This window comes from Vicugna pacos, chromosome 16 (assembly GCF_048564905.1).
Source record: "Vicugna pacos chromosome 16, VicPac4, whole genome shotgun sequence".
In the NCBI taxonomy this organism is placed as follows: Eukaryota; Metazoa; Chordata; class Mammalia; order Artiodactyla; family Camelidae; genus Vicugna; species Vicugna pacos.
Genome location: NC_133002.1, coordinates 45,747,093 through 45,763,109, shown reverse-complemented (window position 1 = coordinate 45,763,109; position 16,017 = coordinate 45,747,093). Strand labels below are relative to the sequence as shown.

At 53.1% G+C, this 16,017-nt stretch overlaps 1 protein-coding gene and 1 long non-coding RNA gene across 2 annotated transcripts; one reads left to right on the top strand and one right to left on the bottom strand.

Annotated features, from left to right (window-relative positions):
* Positions 1 to 3: 3 nt before the first annotated feature.
* On the top strand, positions 4 to 1,102 carry LOC140686326 (uncharacterized). Its single transcript, XR_012060058.1, has 2 exons — positions 4 to 122; positions 215 to 1,102. It is a non-coding gene; the product is annotated as an uncharacterized lncRNA (long non-coding RNA).
* Positions 1,103 to 8,555: 7,453 nt separating this feature from the next.
* Positions 8,556 to 15,604, bottom strand: C1QL1 (complement C1q like 1). The gene is made up of 2 exons (XM_072940052.1): positions 14,694 to 15,604; positions 8,556 to 9,227 (listed from the first exon to the last, which is right to left on the bottom strand). Exons 1-2 carry the CDS (start codon positions 15,288 to 15,290, stop codon positions 9,048 to 9,050), a joined length of 777 nt encoding a protein of 258 aa, XP_072796153.1. The 5' UTR covers positions 15,291 to 15,604; the 3' UTR covers positions 8,556 to 9,047.
* Between the last annotated feature and the right edge of the window lie 413 nt (positions 15,605 to 16,017).

Below are 16,017 nucleotides of genomic sequence, written 5' to 3'. Positions count from 1 at the left end.
AACAGTGCGTTTGCGCACTTCCTCTTCCCGCTTCCTGAAGGTTTGAGGCAGTGTCTCCGAGGCTGGACGGATCAGACTGACCAGCAGAAACCAATAATGGGGTTAGGATACGGAGGTTGGAGGTAGGCTCCATCTCTGCCGTCCCTGGGACTGCGTTCATCAGCAAATGCAGCAACCAGGCATCAAACATGTTTCAAATCTGCCTTTTCTGTAGGCTAAGTCGGCATCCACTTATCCGAGAAGAGATATTTAGCCACTGTCCAGGGTTCTTCTCTTCCGCGACTATCCCAAGAAGGAATTTCAAGAGCAGCCTTGAAGTGGAAAAGCCGGCGGAGGCAGAGAATGGCAATTCCATTCGCTTGGCTTTGACAGTGTCAGGAGTATCATGGACGGATTGTCGAGTATGGGGCGGAGTGGAGGGGAGTGCTTAGGGTACCGCTGGGCAGCACTGTCTCTATCCACAGCCGCCCGCTGCTTGGATTCCTGTGAGCCACCCTCACGTTGATCCCCAATACCGGAGGTTGTGGGGGTCGAAGAGAGAGCCTTGCTCTGGAATCAGGAGGGCTGATTCCAATCACTAGTGGCTGGATCACTAATTAGTGCTGAGACTGCAGAAGTCACTCCTGCTCTCTGGTTGTCAGTTTCCCCATCTATAAAATGAGGCAAATATCCTACCCTTCCTACTCACCTAGGAGAACATAGGTGTGAAAGCCTTCCCAACCCCCAACTCATATTTCTATGAGTCTGATTAGAATGAAACAGCGATGGCTGCCAGGAGTCAGCTGCTCACCACTTTTGTTAGTCTGGTCTCTCCCCACACTGAGACCAAGAGCAGGTCTGAGGTATGCAAGAAAGCAGGGGGGAAAATTCCCTGGTGGACATGTCATCGAGATAGCAGAGTCACTATTGAACACCTGGTTGATTTGGCCCAAACTCCATTCACCTACCTGGACCTCTATTGCCCTCATATATTGGGGTAGCTCCGCTGGTTTGATGACAATAAAATGAGACGCAAAGATGCTGTTATTGTAGAGCTACAAGAAAACCAGGGTATTCTTGCCATCTCCACTACCCAAGAGAAATAAAACTGTTAAAAAAATGGTTTTCATCTGAGGGGTTCACTCCTCCCTCACAGGGATGTGCATTTTAACAGAGGAGTGTTTAAGTTGGAGTGTGGTTGAAGGCTTGGGGTCCCCAGGGGCCACCAGGGGAACAGGTGCCTCTCATGTCAGGTAAGCCAGGTCTTGCCCTGGTCCTATTCTGGCTCTGACAGTTAACTGGAGAAGGTGAAATGTGTCACAACAAGACAAGAAACAGGCTGGCCCAGCTGTGTGCAGTGGAAAGAGGATACATACTTGCTTGATAATTTGGGGCAAGTCACTTACCTCTCAGCGCCTCAGTTTTTGCAGATATAAAACAGGGTATAAAATAATACTTAGCTTGTTACAAAGATTAGAAATGACATAGGTAAAGCAGACATTCAGTATAATGGTAATGAGTGTTCTCATATTCATTCAGCAAGTATTTACTGATAGGAGAAAAGTGGGCTCAGAAGTTAGGGTGGTAAATGATAAACACCTGCCTCCTACCCTCGTAGCACTTACAGTCTGTGTGAGAAATCAGACTTAAACAGGGACTAACAATGACATGGGATGTGGGATATAATGATGTCAAGAGGAAGTCACAAGCAAGGTGAGGTCTGAAGGAGGAATGGAATTTGATTGGCAAACAGAGCCAGCCCTAGAATCTCAGAGACCAAGGGAAAAGAGTTTTGCAGGTGAGAGAGTCAACCAAGCCTAGTGATGCTAAGAGAATTTGGTAGGACCTGGCTAGTCCCACCTGAGTGGACACAAATGGAAAATCCTTGGGCCCTACACCACAGATGCCGATAAGGGAAGATCAGCTTGGTACTAGCCTAACAAGAACTTCAAGGCCTAGAACCCAGACATGAGGGCCGGGTGCAGGATTTTTGTCTGGTAGCAGATGTTTCTGGGCTGATGTAACTGGGGGATGTGAAAGGCAACTGTGCTGTCATGAGGTGTGTGGTATCTCACTATCTGCAACTGGCAAGACTACTAACCCTGGATGCTCAAAGGAGGCAGAGAGGTGGCACATCCACTCACCTACACCCTTATCACTGCCCATCCTTTGCATCCAGATGTAGCATTAGCTGCTTCGGATATAGACCAATTTTAAAAGATCCTTGAACCAAGTCCAAGACATCATTTTTGCCATCCTTCAACTTGGGTCAGACTTCCAGGTCTGGCCTAGTACAGAGGCCAAGCACAGTGAAGACTGAAAAGTGTCCACTTGGTTTATCAACAAGGAGGCCATAGGTGGCCTTGGCAGGATGAGTTTCAGAGGAGTGCGGCAACCAGACAGAGTGGGAGGTAAGAAATAGTAACTATGCTTTTAAGGCATCTGGCTGTCAAGGGGAGCAGAGAAAGGAGGTAGAAGCTAGAGGGGGATGTGGGGTCCAGGGAGGATTTTTAAGGCTAGGAAAGATTTAAATGACGATGAGAAGGAGCTTATACAGAGCAAGCAGCTGAAGATTAACAGAGAGGTGTGATTATCAATTAAGTTAGGTCCCCTAAAAGATGAGAGGTAGTGATAAACCATCCCAGTTTTCCCAGCCGGCTGTGAGGGGTTTAACAAAATTTGGGACTTTCCATTTTAAAACTGGAGCATCCCTGGGCAGACGGAGACAGACTGGTCACCCTGGTAGGAGGGCACAGGATGCAGAGCCTAGTGTCAGGCTGGGCCCTGAAAGGAGGAACAGCTCTTCCATGGAGGCAAAAGAAGGAGGAGAAGGGCACAGATGCAGGGAGGTCTGTGGATTTTATGGTGGAAATTGATAGAATCTCCCCTCTTGTGACTTCTGGCTTCTCTGTGGGGTAGGAGATGTGATCCCCCATTGGTAGTTAGCTTTAAGCTCCAGCTCCTGCCTTTGCTGCGGGACCTGGCACATAATAGGTGCTCAATAAAACTGGCTGAAGGAATCAGTAAATGAACAAGACCAGGGGTAGTTATTGCAGGCTGGGTTCTCCATGGAGCAAGCTCTGAGTTGGGGATCAGTGTGCAGGAAGGTTATTGGGGAGTGCTCTTAGCATTAATAACCTGTGGAAGAGAAGGGAAGGAAGCAGGACTGGGCAGGAGAAGTTGAGCTGGGAGCGCTGAAGCTGGCAAGATTCTTCAGAGTTATCCAGAGTTTAAAGGCCCTGCTGGGGGTGGGCCTTTAAACCCCTATGTGGATCAGTCATTGGAACAGGCTGCAGGACACTGGGCAAGGCAGGTCACATGAGCAGAGGTAATCCCTAGAGGGGCTGGTAGCTGAGAGCCATCTGCTGGCAGTACTCCCTGCAGCTGGGGAGTAGATCCTTCAGTCCTGAAGGAGACCTGGGCGGTGCATCACCGAGTCCATCATAGGAGTGGAAGTTTCAGGAAAGTGAGAGATGTTTGAAATACCTGCTACTATGGTAGAATGGTAATTATGCAGCAGACACAGTGTTAAGTACTGTCAGCCACTTGGAAGATGCTCTCAGTATGGCCTTGGAGACAGGTAGATAACTGCTGGGAAGTCCAGGAAGGCTTCCTGAAAGAGCAGGTGTTCTGCAGGCAGCAGAAGTAGCCCAGGGCCCAGCAGAACTGTCCCTGGCTCTGGGGAGGCAGGGAGAGGTCTGTAACTCTGTAGGCCTTGGCAGTTGTCCTAGTGCTGGCTGGGGTTCCTAACTCAGGGAGCAAAGGGGCCTGTGCCCTGGGGGCCTTGGAGGAACTCCTTGAATTTGCCCTTCAGGATCTGAGAAAGGGAGGAGCAGGCATCGTTGGAAGGGGTATATGGTGATTTAGGGGAGGAAAGACTGCTCTGGCTGGGAGGGAGTAACATTCAACCCTTCCTCTACTCCAGGGAATGGCCAGTCAAGAGGGCTGTTCCCAGAAAGATTAAGCCCGATGATCTTGGGCAAGATTCATCATTCTGTATCATATTTTTCTCATCCAAAAAATGGGTGTGATAATGATAACTACCTTGTGGGATCACTGTGAGATTTAAATGAATGAATACGTGCAAAATTCTTAAAGCAGCACATGGTACGTAAACTACTGTTACAACTTAGCTATTGATACAGAGATGAGAGAATATTTGTTCCTCCAGATCCAATATTCCCCAAGCCCCTGGATAAGAGAAGAGAAACCTCTCAGCTGCCTGGTTTCTGCCCCCTTCCCTAACCCTAAAAGGACAGCTTCATCAGCAATTGGGGTGGGGGTGGTGGGAGATCTCAGATTTTAGAAGAATGCTTGTTGTAAAACCTTTCCAGTCATTATGTAAGTAAAAACTGTTAAGCCTGTAATTAGTCCAGCTTCCTGTTAAGCCCTGTTAACAGTTTGGGACACTTTCCCTGCCTCTCTAATAGCACCGTGTCCTGGTGTATCTGTATGATCCCTGTAGGTATCTTGACACACTGAGTGTTTTCTTATCAGTCTCTGGATCCTCCACATCAAGTTAGGGTCTGTCCCAGAGGAGGTATTTGGTAATGTTAAACGAGCAGAGCAAATAGAGACAGAACAGATAGGTTGGCCAGGGCCTCGGCGGGTATCCCTGTGCTCTCACCCCAGACTGCAGGCCACAGAGCTGAAGGGTGGGGGAATCCACATTGGAGACTGGAGGATGCAGGACACTCCTTTCTCAATTCTTAGCTCCATATCCTGGGTACCAAAAACCAACCCCTCCCCTAGTGCCCCACACTCACTTCAGGGTTACCAGGGTGGGAGAAAACCCAGGTGTCTTCATCTTCTTCAGTGATGACCATCACCATCCCAGGCACTGAGGAATAAAAGAATTTTAAATCAACAGGGCTCAGGAACTTACATTTGCATTTTGCTTTATAACTTACAGAATAGCTTCTCACCCACCGCCTCACAGTAGCCCTTCAAGGAGATATTTTTATTAGCCCCATTTTATAGATGGAGAAACTGAGGCTCAGAGGTGGAATGCCTTTTCTTGAAACACTGAGTATGGCCAGGACTTGAGCCCAGTTCTCTTGTCTCCATTTGCAGCATGTCTGCTGGGTCCTGCTGTCTCAGGCTCTAACTCTGTTCTGAACCAACTGGAGCAAACTTGGGCTCTTCTCTGGGTCTCAGTTTTACCAGCTGTGTAATGAGAGTTCCTGGTTCTGTGACTTGATTCTCAATTTTGGCAGATGGGGCAAATGGTTAGCATGTGGAAAGCATAGGGGGTGGGGAGTCCTCTGGTCCCATTTCCCTCCAGCCCCCAGCTGCTACCTCTCAGTAACCCTTCCACCCTCTCCCAGTTCCAAACATGTGTAGACTTTTCACTTCCACTTTATTATCACTTCATTTGTAGGATTTTAAGGTTTGTTACCTGGAAGGGAGCGAGGAGATCACACCTCCAGTTCCGCTTTTCAAATATACCTACGTCACTTGTGAAAATAACCTTATTAACAGCACCTAACATGCTACAGCTTATGGGGCACCCAGATAAGTAAATGCAGAAGGAAACAGGGCAGGGGAAACAGCACAGCTAACTGGGGTAGCTAGCCTCTGGACCCTTGGGATTTTCTCCCAGCTCTTGGGGGTCCTGGAGCTGTCATCAGGGTGAGCAGAATGCAGGTGAGGCCCAGAGTATCCTTGAGCAATTGGTGCTAAACTCCCACCTCTTCCTCTGGCTCTCAGAGATCCTCTGGGAAACAGCTCCCATGCCTCCACAGCTCCCCTGTCTCCTGGACGCTTGTCCGGGATTGATTCTCCAGGCAGCTCCCCCTCTGAGCAGTAAATGAAATATCGGTTACCAGGAGTGAGGCGGGAGGCAATTAACCTCTAGACCTCACTGTGGCAGATGTGTTTGTAGCAAGCTGAAGTGGAGAACCAAGCGCACCTGCCTGGCCTTCCTGCAAAGTCATCCAATTAGGGTAGCCCCCAGTGGTGGGCTCCTGCTGCCCCCCTGCTTCCCATGACCCCATAAACCAGGGCAGAATCAGCTCCTATGGCTAGAAGCTGCCTGGGCACAGGATGGCCTGCCATTCCTCGTGTGGGAGAGCTCTAGGGGCGTTGCCATCCTCACACCCCTTTGGCAGGAACATTATTCGTTAATTAATCACACATCTTTCTAAAGGGGAGGCAGCCTGGGGAGGCATCTTCCTTTCTTCCTCCAAAATGGGACCACCGTTCTGCCTGTCCAGCCTTCTTTCCACCACCCAGCCAGCCCCATCCCAAGGAATATTCCGGTGCCAGAAACACCCTTGACTGAAGAGGAGGGAAGACAGACACCCTGCTTTCAAGGAGCCCCCAGTCAGATGAAGAGACAGAGTTTGTCCTTCAGGGAACCACTAGTCCCAGAGTCTGGTCTCAGAAAGCTCTATTTTAACAGAAAATACAAAGTGTCTTCCCTCAGAGCTACTGAGAGGATGGCCACAGTCTTTGCATCTAGGAAACTGCCCCCCACATCCCCCAGTCTCTGGAGATACACAACTTGCCCTCAACTCACTCAAAACTCCTAACTTCGATGACCCCCAGTCTGATGTGGGAGACACTTCCCCAATAGATTTCCCGGGCAGCCAGGATACCGACTGAGTGACAACCCGCTAGCAACTGGCACTGCTGGACACCCCTGGTGCCCTGCAAAGGAAGAAAAAGTCCTTGGCTTCAGTCCAGTCCTGGTTGTGTTACAAACTTGCTGCATGACCATGGACAAGTCACGAATTTTCTTCAGACTATGACTTCCTCATCTGCAAAATGGAGATTTTAGATCCATCTCTCAAAATGACATGAGGATTATCCAGCTACCAGAAAGAAGAGAGAGTCAGCCAGCCAGGAACTCCCTAGAGAAAAGATTAACATGCTTTTTGTTGTAGCAGAGGTCCTAGACCAGTCCCTGTGGTCTCTGGGGAGGGCTGGGGAGCCCCCCGGGGTATGGCAGCTGGTAATTTGGGGCCAACGTGGCCATTAAAGAATCACAGGGTCTGTTGGCATCACTGGGGGGGGGGGGGGGCTGGAGGCAGGGGGTGTTGGTTAATCTAATCTCTCTTCCCAAGGAAACTCTTGTTCCAGCCAGACCTGCCAGGGGTTTTATTGGGTTTGTGGGGACCCGCAGATTTCAATCTCCAGACCCCACAGGGAAGTAACAAGTATTAAGCTAATTTTATTAAATGGCCACAGCTGGCAGTAGGGGGAAGTAGGGGAGAGAAGGGAGGATAAAGAAAGTCATTCAAGTCTGCCAGCCATGACAAGGGTCCATACATGGGGCCTGCCTGGGAGGGAGGCCACCCCTCCTTCCTGTCTCTCCAGCTGAGCCAGCTGGGGGAAGGGAAGCCAGATGGGACTTTTCCTTCAATGCAGAGCCTTGGGATTCTCCAAGAGGCTCACCCCATGGCTGCTGCCCAGGGCAGGTGCTTGTAAATACATCAAGCCTCTGCAGGGCAGTGATGGAGTGGAAGGGCTGGGTGCGGCAGGGAGGGAGGCTAAGCTGCCACAAAGCCACTCTTCCTCAGTTCTGCTTTGGAGATCCCAAATCTTTATGAAATATGGCGTGCTGGGTCTTTGGTTCAGATACTGGCATTTGTCTCTTCCTAGCTCTGTGACAGTGGGAAACTATCCTGAGCCTCAGTTTCCTCATCTGTGATGGGATAAAATGACAGCATGTTTGTTAAAGGGCATGGATGAATTTCTTGCTAATCCACCATCACCCCATACACATATCCATGAGATAATATTTATAAAGTTCTTCTATGGTGCCTGACACAGAGTGGGTACTCTCTAAATCGTAGCCATGGTGATTTAGGAATGCCTTAACTGTGGACCATCATGGCCCATTACAGGAGGTAAGGGAAGCAGTGGCAAGGCAAGGAGACTTGGTGTGTTGTCTCCAAGTAGCAAGGACTTCTTGGATTCAAGTGCAATCGCAGAACTTAGTGACTGTGACTGTGTCATATTTTAAAAGCTATTTAACCTCTTTGGAAGAAGAATAAAATCTACTCATCCAACTTCCTACACTCTTGGAAGACTTGAGTGAGATGACATACCTGAAAGCCTTTGGCAAACTTTAAAGTGATGGATAAATAATAAAAGCTCTGTTTGTTTGTTGAATGCCTACATTATACCTCTTTTACCAAGTGTGGTAGGTCTCCTCACCTATATATTGTAATGAGAAAACCCAGAGGTGAAGTACTTGGGTAAAGGTCAATCAGTATTTAATGCAAAGCTTGTTCCTTTCATTGCTGTCACTAACCCAGGAATGAGTCAGAAAAGACTTGCTCAGGATTATACATGATGGCCCTGGGTCTCCCAATTTAAACCTTGCCGTGCCTTTGGAATGCTGATGCCACTTTCAAGGTCGGAAAAAAACAAAACAAGACAAAACAAAACAAAACAAAACAAAAAATAACCGGAGTTTGGCCCATCTCCTCCTGGAGCAGCTCTGACTCAGGCACTTGGCTTCCCCCAGATCCCAGAGAAGCGTCCAGCCTATCCATCCCCAGTCTGGAGGACCGCAGGGTTCAAGGTCCCCTCCTGCAACTCCTCTCGAGGGCACAGTCGGAAAGCCAGCGGGGTGGAAGTGTTTTTATTATAGCTTTGGTCAGAGGGGGCGCAGCCGGGCTGGGGCTGTAGGGAGTGCTGGGAAGCTACCCAGCCCCCAACCCACCCCTCCCCCGGCAGCACCACTCCAGATCAGGTGGGCAGCGCATGGAGCGGGGAGCGACCCCACTGAGACCTCTCCCCAAGCTGGGGTGGGCTGGCCGGCAGGGTGGGCAATAAACAATCCTATTGTACAAATATACAGCGCGGGCCGGATGGAGCGGACGTGGTCAACACCGCCTCCCGGGGACCGGGAAGGGCGCGATGGCCCCGGCTCTGCGGCGAGCCGGCGGGAGGGCTAGCTGCGGCCCAGGCGGTGGCGAGGGCGGGCCGGAGGCGTCATAGCCGGGAGGGCCCACAACCGCGACGGGCAGCGAGGAGGTGGCGGGGGACGCGGCATTCTCTGCCCCGCCGGGAGAGGAACCCCGTAGGGGACAGGGGATGGAGGGGTCGCGGGGAGCTCAATCCGAATAGATGATGAAGCCGGAGAACGTGCTGTATTTGTTGCTATTGCCGCCGTGCGCTTTGCCTCCGTCGAGCTTGATGAAGACCTCGTCGCCCGCGTCCAGGTGCAGGATCACGCTGTTGCTGGCATAGTCGTAGTTCTGGTCTGCGTCCTGGGCAATGGCGCTGGCCCGCACCTGCGGAGGTTGGAGGGGGTGGTAGGAGGGAGAGTAGTGGTGTGTGTGAGAGGGTAGGAGAGGAGGAGGAGGGAGAGATCTCCGGTTGTCCGGTGGTTCGATCGGAAGGGAGGGGGACTCTCAGAGATAAGGCAGCCACATGCGGAGTAACTGGAGGCCCTGAAAGTCCCACCTCCAGCCCCATCAGAGCGCTCAGCTTGCTTTTCTCCTGACATCCCACCACCCCACTTTCCAATAACTGTGTGTTTTGGAAGAGGGTTATAAAGGGGCCCTGAATTTCTAGGGCAGGTGTAAACTGGGTCTGAATTGGGATTCAAAGTGAAATCAGCTCCCTTAACTCCTCTAGGTCTCACTGTCTGGCCCGCTGAGGACCTCAGCAATGCCTCCAGGATGCCCAGCCTGGAACTCTTACCTTGCAGAGAGGAATTCTCTGGACCCTCAAAGGATAGAGAGCCATCCCCGCTCTCATCATTCTCTCCTCTCTACTTTCATTGTAGTAATGAGGCCTTACATTTTGGCCACATCCACTTGTTCTTATGTGGGTGGATGGACACCAGGGCACACCTCGGTCTTTTAGGTCAGGGCTTGGACCAATGCCGGGCTGCTAGTAAGCAACCACGTTAGTATCAGAACCTGAACTGTGGACTCCTTGTCTGAAGTCCATTCTGGAGTCTTTCACACCAGAGCCGTGAGATGGAAGGCCTGGTAATTATTTCCTTTCCCAAGACTCACATTGGGCCTGCATCCTGCTTCCAAGGATGTGTAGCTTTACTTGTGACTATTACTGCACCCAAAGAGGATTTCTGGCTCCTCCTGTGTCCTCCCAACGGTGGTAGAAAGGAAGTGGGTGGGAAGAAGGGAACTAAGCCTCATATCCCTCGGTGATCCTCAGTCTGATCTGAATCCTTGCTAGTCCTTGTTTTGATGAAGGAAGGGAGGGACAGGCAGGATAACGGGACAAGGGAGCACTTGCATTTGGGTTTGAAGCCCGAAGCATCACTTTTGGGAGCTCAGATTATAATCATAAGATATTGAGGCGGTGGGGTGGTGGACAAATTCCCTCCAGGCATTCCTTCCTAATAGCTGAGGCCAATGAAAGTCCTGGGCCATCTGAGCCAGGATATTCTGGGTGGAGAATGGGAAGAGAAGAGCCATTTCCAAGTTCTGGCTTATGTTGAGGAGAGGCTGCATTGTGTGGGGTTCTCTCAGCCAGGCTCCTCAACCAACCTTCCACCCTGCACCTTCCGTGAAGGCACCTTCCCCAAGGGCCTAGACTTCCCCCAGTCTAGGCTGGACCAAGCCACATAAGGGGAAGGGCCCATCCTCCCTTCTGGGCTGGAGGCAGAACTGCACGTCTGGTCTGCCGTGCCCAAGCTGCTGAGTCAGCAGCAATGCTGCACCAGGAGGACTCAACATATTTGCATGCAGTCTGCCATTTAAAGCCTACATCCCTCCAGCCCCTTCTCTCCCCTCAATCTGGGGAGGAATTGTTTGGGGGTACTTAGTTGGGACAACTGTTTCAGCTAAAGGTGGGGGGAAATTAAATAAAGGACAGACACTGTCTGTCAAGGAGCTCAGTTTCAGAAAATGGATAAGAAGATCCTACCTCACCATAGCCACCTCTGTAAAAGCCTTTTGATGGTGAAGGGAAAAAAATGTTTTAATCTTGGTGGGGCTTTGAGCTACTAGGAAAGAGCTGAAAGCAAGCCACCAAGTTCTGTATTGTTCCCTGGGCCCTAATCCTGGTAGTATTTATTATTACACATGCATTTCATTATCTTTGCTAATAAATTACTACTAATAACAATTATTTTTATTACCCAGATTAATTTAGCCTTAACTCATTAAAACAGTGTGCTTCTTAATAGCCAAATCCATTAGAATACAGTCATCTGTCATCAGGAATCTCCTGGTGATGTGACAGGCATCAGAACTGTTATGCTTATGTTTATTATTTATTCATCACCATGATTGTTGCTGTGATTATCCTAATTATCCATGGAGGCAGGGAAAATTAATGCTCTTCCAACCTTAGACAGTGGGGAATCCAGGAATGGAACCCAGGGGTCCTGATTCTCTGCCCAAGACTGGAAACCACTGAGGCATCCAACTCCTCCTGGGGGTCAAGGGGAAGTTTAGGGATCTGAGGTTATCATGGAAGCAAGAAAGCAAGCCTGGATCTTGCCACGAGGGGGCGCTATAGAAGCATCTCCTCAAGGGTTGCCAGGAAGGGAAACTGAGGCAGTGATGGGACCAGGAGCCTGGAGTGGGGGTAAAGAACCCAGGAAACGTGCCCCTGCACCCAGAGCAATGCTGGAGTCTTGTATGTTCAGGTGTGGCTCCCACATGGCTCCCAGGGGACATGTGCTTTCACACAATTACTGGGTCCCTACTTGGCCAGGCACTGTGCTGTCTGCTGTGGCAGGTATCAGAGGCCAGAGAGGACAGCCAGGGGACCCCCTTCCCCCATCAGAGAAGCTGATCTGCAGTTAGGTCTTTATACCACGCTCTTCAATTTACACACCCCACCACCTCTCACCTCACTCAGACTCTGGTGTCTGTCCAAGCCCCTGCTCATTTCTTATACTCACCTTCCCACAGGCCCTGACCCATCCTCACACAGCCCTGTCTTCCCTAGCCCAGTTTATCAATTTCACATCCTCCCGGGCCCACCTGAACTGTGCATCTTAGAGGGAGCTGCAGGGAGCTCACCTCACCCAGGGCACCAGCCCCAACCCAGAGTCTCTTCCTCAGGCTCCTTACATCCCCATGTCCTAATGACCATGGTTTAGTGCCATCAGGCTGTGTGTGCAGTAGTGACTCAAAGCTACCCCTAGGGAGAGGGGCTGGTGGGCCTCAGACAGGGACAGAGACAGGGCCTCAGCACTAGGCAGGAGGCAGTGACTCCCCCTGTCCCCATCTTGCCCAGGTTAAAGGGCAGCGCCCAGATGCAGCTCTGCCTTCCTGAGGAAATTCTGGAAGCCTCTCTGCAGGCAAGAAGCCAGGAAGGAAAAGCACAGAGCCCAGGATCGCTTCATTCTTGAAGGTTGTAGGAGGAGCAGCTCCTCTCTTCTGTTCCCACCCATCGCCCAGCCCCATCATTTTGTTCTCTGCTCACTTTAATGTCCTCTTCCACCTCTGAGCCAGCCTTTCCCTCCACTTGACCTTTTAATTTTCTCCCTACCTGTGTCTTCTCACCTTGGGGACCCAGGTTCACCACAGTCTCCCCTAACCAGGTTGTTCTGAGCTGGGGCAGGCCCCACTGAACCACCCCATCCAGCCAACCTCTCTGGGGACAGGAGTTTCAGTGGGCTCCTCGTCATCCTCTCACACAGTAATCGCTGGGCTGTGCTATTGTGTGATTACAACTGTCTCCCCTGCACAGGCCATGAGGTCCTGGAGGGCAAGCAGATTGAACCCCTGGAACCAAGCCCCAAACCTGACTCCTACTAGGAGCTCAAAACTAATAGGTGGAATGACTATTGAGATTAAATGAGTTTCTTGGACAATCGGGAAGGAGAAGTCACAAAGGCTGCTGGTGAGGCCCCAAGCCTATAGTCCCACTATTTGTCTTGGGTTTTTTTTTTTTTTTTTTTTTTTTTTGCAGGGGAGGAAATGGTCTGAGTAACTGTTAAGAAGCTGGGTCTGTGAAACCCCTGGCTAAAGCCACCTCCTTTCTTTACCAGCCTGTGGTGCCACCTCCTTGCTGGTGGGGTAAAAAGAGGCTTTTGAGTCAGATTCACCTTCTAGTGACCGAAGCAAGTGCCCCCACCCCAAGAACACACCATCTTTGGGGTCTCCTCTTGCCTCATTTCTGGGGCCTTGTGACACCCTCCTGAAGCAGCTCGGATTCTAGGGCCCACTGCTGTCCTGGTGACCACCTCCCTATCCAGGTAAGCTGGGTTCACAGCTTCCTGAAACCTCAGCTTGGTGTCAGTGCAAACTTTCTTTGGGAAAGGAAGAAATTCCATTGATGAAGGTGACACTGTTGCATCCCTTATTGGTTATTAATAAGGGGAACTGTGGGGCTGTCTGCAGAAAGAGCCCTCACTGGATACCAGGGCCTCCCATTTGGTCAAGAACCAAGGACAAAGAGGAGAGACACAGGAAGCCTGATAGACACAAGTGGGAGAGAGACACCCAAGGAATATAGAGAGGGATTAAACCGAGGGATGTGGGGCCAGAAACCCAAGGAGAGATGGACAGAACTGGCAGACACAGGAGAGAGGCAAGCAAGAGATGGAGAGATAGGAGAAAGAGGAAAGGGAGAGGCAGAAACCAGAGAGAGGGAGAGAGAGCAGGAAGGGGAGAGAGAGGAGGGGGCAGAACTTACAAGCACCTGGTAGGCTTTTTGCTGACTCCCATGCCTGTTCTTTCCCCCACCCTCCAGCCATGGTCTACCTCAGGGGAGTGCTGCAGTGAAAAGGATTCCAATCAGATCTTGGGTCTCAGACTCTGGAGATTCTTTCCCAACTCTCACCAGCCTAGCTTTAGTTCTGACTGGCACTGGCCCCTTCTTCCACAAGAATGCTCTGCCTGACCACCCCCAGGGGCCCCAGGTCACCACGGTCTGGGAGCACTAGGAAGGTAATCAAAGCAAAGGGAGCTGGGTAAAACTGCCATCCTGGGACACCATGAGGTCAAGATTGGTCCTGGGGCAGCAGTTCCAAGAAGAGCACCAGGCACTACCAGTCACCAATACCGAAGACCTCGGGAGCTTGATAGCTGTCACTCTGGTCTCTGGGGTGGGGATAAGGAAGGAAGAGGGAGCCCTGGAATTACGAGTTGCAGCTGGGAGGTAAGAGGAGGGGGAGTTTCCACCTCTTTGCCTGGCCTCGGGAGGGAAAACTTTTCCCCCCAGGCCACCTTCTCAAGCTCTTAGCTCTGACACAGCGCGAACGGGGCTGCGCAGTCTCGGGTTTAGCAAAGGGCATCAGATTGGCCCAATGTCCCTTCCCAAAGGCGGGGGATGTATTGCAGCTAAAGCTTTGTGCGCTAGGCTTCCTTTGCCTTTGTGCGCAGAACACCTACAGCTCGCCTTCTCCGCTTGCGCGCCTAGCAATGCGCTTAGGCGCCCGCTGGCGCCGAGGCTGCCTTTCCCCAGAGTCCATCCTTACCGTCCCCTGATCGCCAGCTGGTATCAACCAGAAGCTCAACTCTCAGATGGTGCTTCCCAAGGGCCAAGCCCCCAGGGGCTAGTCCGCGCGCTCGGGAGCCCTGAGCTCTGATTATTAGTTGGATTTATCTCCCGCATTTCCATACTGCCGGTGCCCGGCGGCGTTTGCCTTGGAGCTGGCGCCCAGGAACCAAGGAGTTAGGAGTGCCAGCCAGCCCTGACTATCACCGCACGTGATGCCTAAGCTGGGCCGCTGCAGGGTCTCCACCCGCGCCCGCCGGTACCCATGTATCCTGGGCTCCCTGGGTGCCCTGCCCCCAGGCCAGCCCCATGCCCCCCCCCCGGCCCACCTGGCCGTTCTTGCAGAGGTCCGCCCACATACTGGTGCCGTCGCCGCCGCGCATGAGAACGTGGTAGGTGAAAAAGTAGGTGCCGGGAATGTTGCACGTAAACTTGCCGCTGGTCGCGTCGTAGTTGTTGCCTAGGTTGGTGACCACGTCGTCGAACTTGAGCACCTCGTAACCCTCGTGAGGGTTCTTGAGGCCGGCGTAGAAAGCCACGCGCGGCACCGTGGTGTAGGTAGCCGTGCTGATGGCGCCGCTGCCCCCCGCGCCCGGCAGCCCGGGAGGGCCGGTCTTACCCGGCTCACCCTTCTCGCCGGGTGGCCCCACAGGGCCCGGAGGACCCGGGTCCCCGGGGGGTCCGGGAGGGCCCGGCTTGCCTGTGCGGCCCGGCTTCCCCTGGGGGCCCTGCACCAGCGTGGAGGGCGGGGGCGCGCCACTCTGCTCGCTCAGGGCGTCGCCGCCGTCGGGCCGCGCGCCGGCGCCGGGGCCCCGCGCGGGGTAGGGGTCGCACACCATGCGGCAGGTGCCCAGCATTTCATAGTGGCCATCTGGGCCGCCCGAGCTCACCAGCACGGGAATGAGCACCACCAGCACCAGCAGCATCACCACGCCCGCGGCGGCCGCCAACAGCGTCTTCCGGCCGGCGCGGAGCCTGGGGAGCGCCGGGCCTCCCGGCCGCGCCGTCGGGGCAATGGTGCCGGCGGGCGGGGGGCGCGGGCGGGGCGCCCGCGCTCAAGGGCGGTCCAGCAGGGCTGAGGGCATGGGGCCGGGCCCGGGGCTCCACGCTGCGCTGGTTGCGCTGCCGAGCCCAGCCGCCCGCTCCTGCCTCGCGCCTCCCTCCCGCTGCGCGGCCGAACTGATCGCCGCGGCCACCTCCTCCTGCCTCTTTCCTCCCGCCTCCCAGCGTTCGGACCGCCGCCCCCTCCGCCCTGTCCAGCCCCACCCGCTCGGCGCGGCTCGGCTCCCGCGAGGGGTGGGGCTGAGGGCGGAACCGGCGCCTAATTGGGCCGCGGGCGGTATGGCTCCGCCCACATAGAGGGGCGGGGCCGCGGGGCGGGGCCGCGGGACAGAGAGCTGGAGCCTCGAGAGGAAAGGGGAGACTGAGGGAGCAAGAGACAGAGCCCCGGAAAGGGGGAGGGGACTAGAGTCTGAGACACAAGAGAGGCTCCCATGGTGGGGGGAAAATAGGGACCAAAGAGAGAATGGAAGAGAAGGCCACAGGAAGAGCTAGAGAGTGCCGAGATGGCTTGGGAGAGGAGATGCCTCGAGGGTCGGTGACAAGGAAAACCGAGAGGACAGAGGGAGGCACGAGGGACCACGGCCCGCAGGG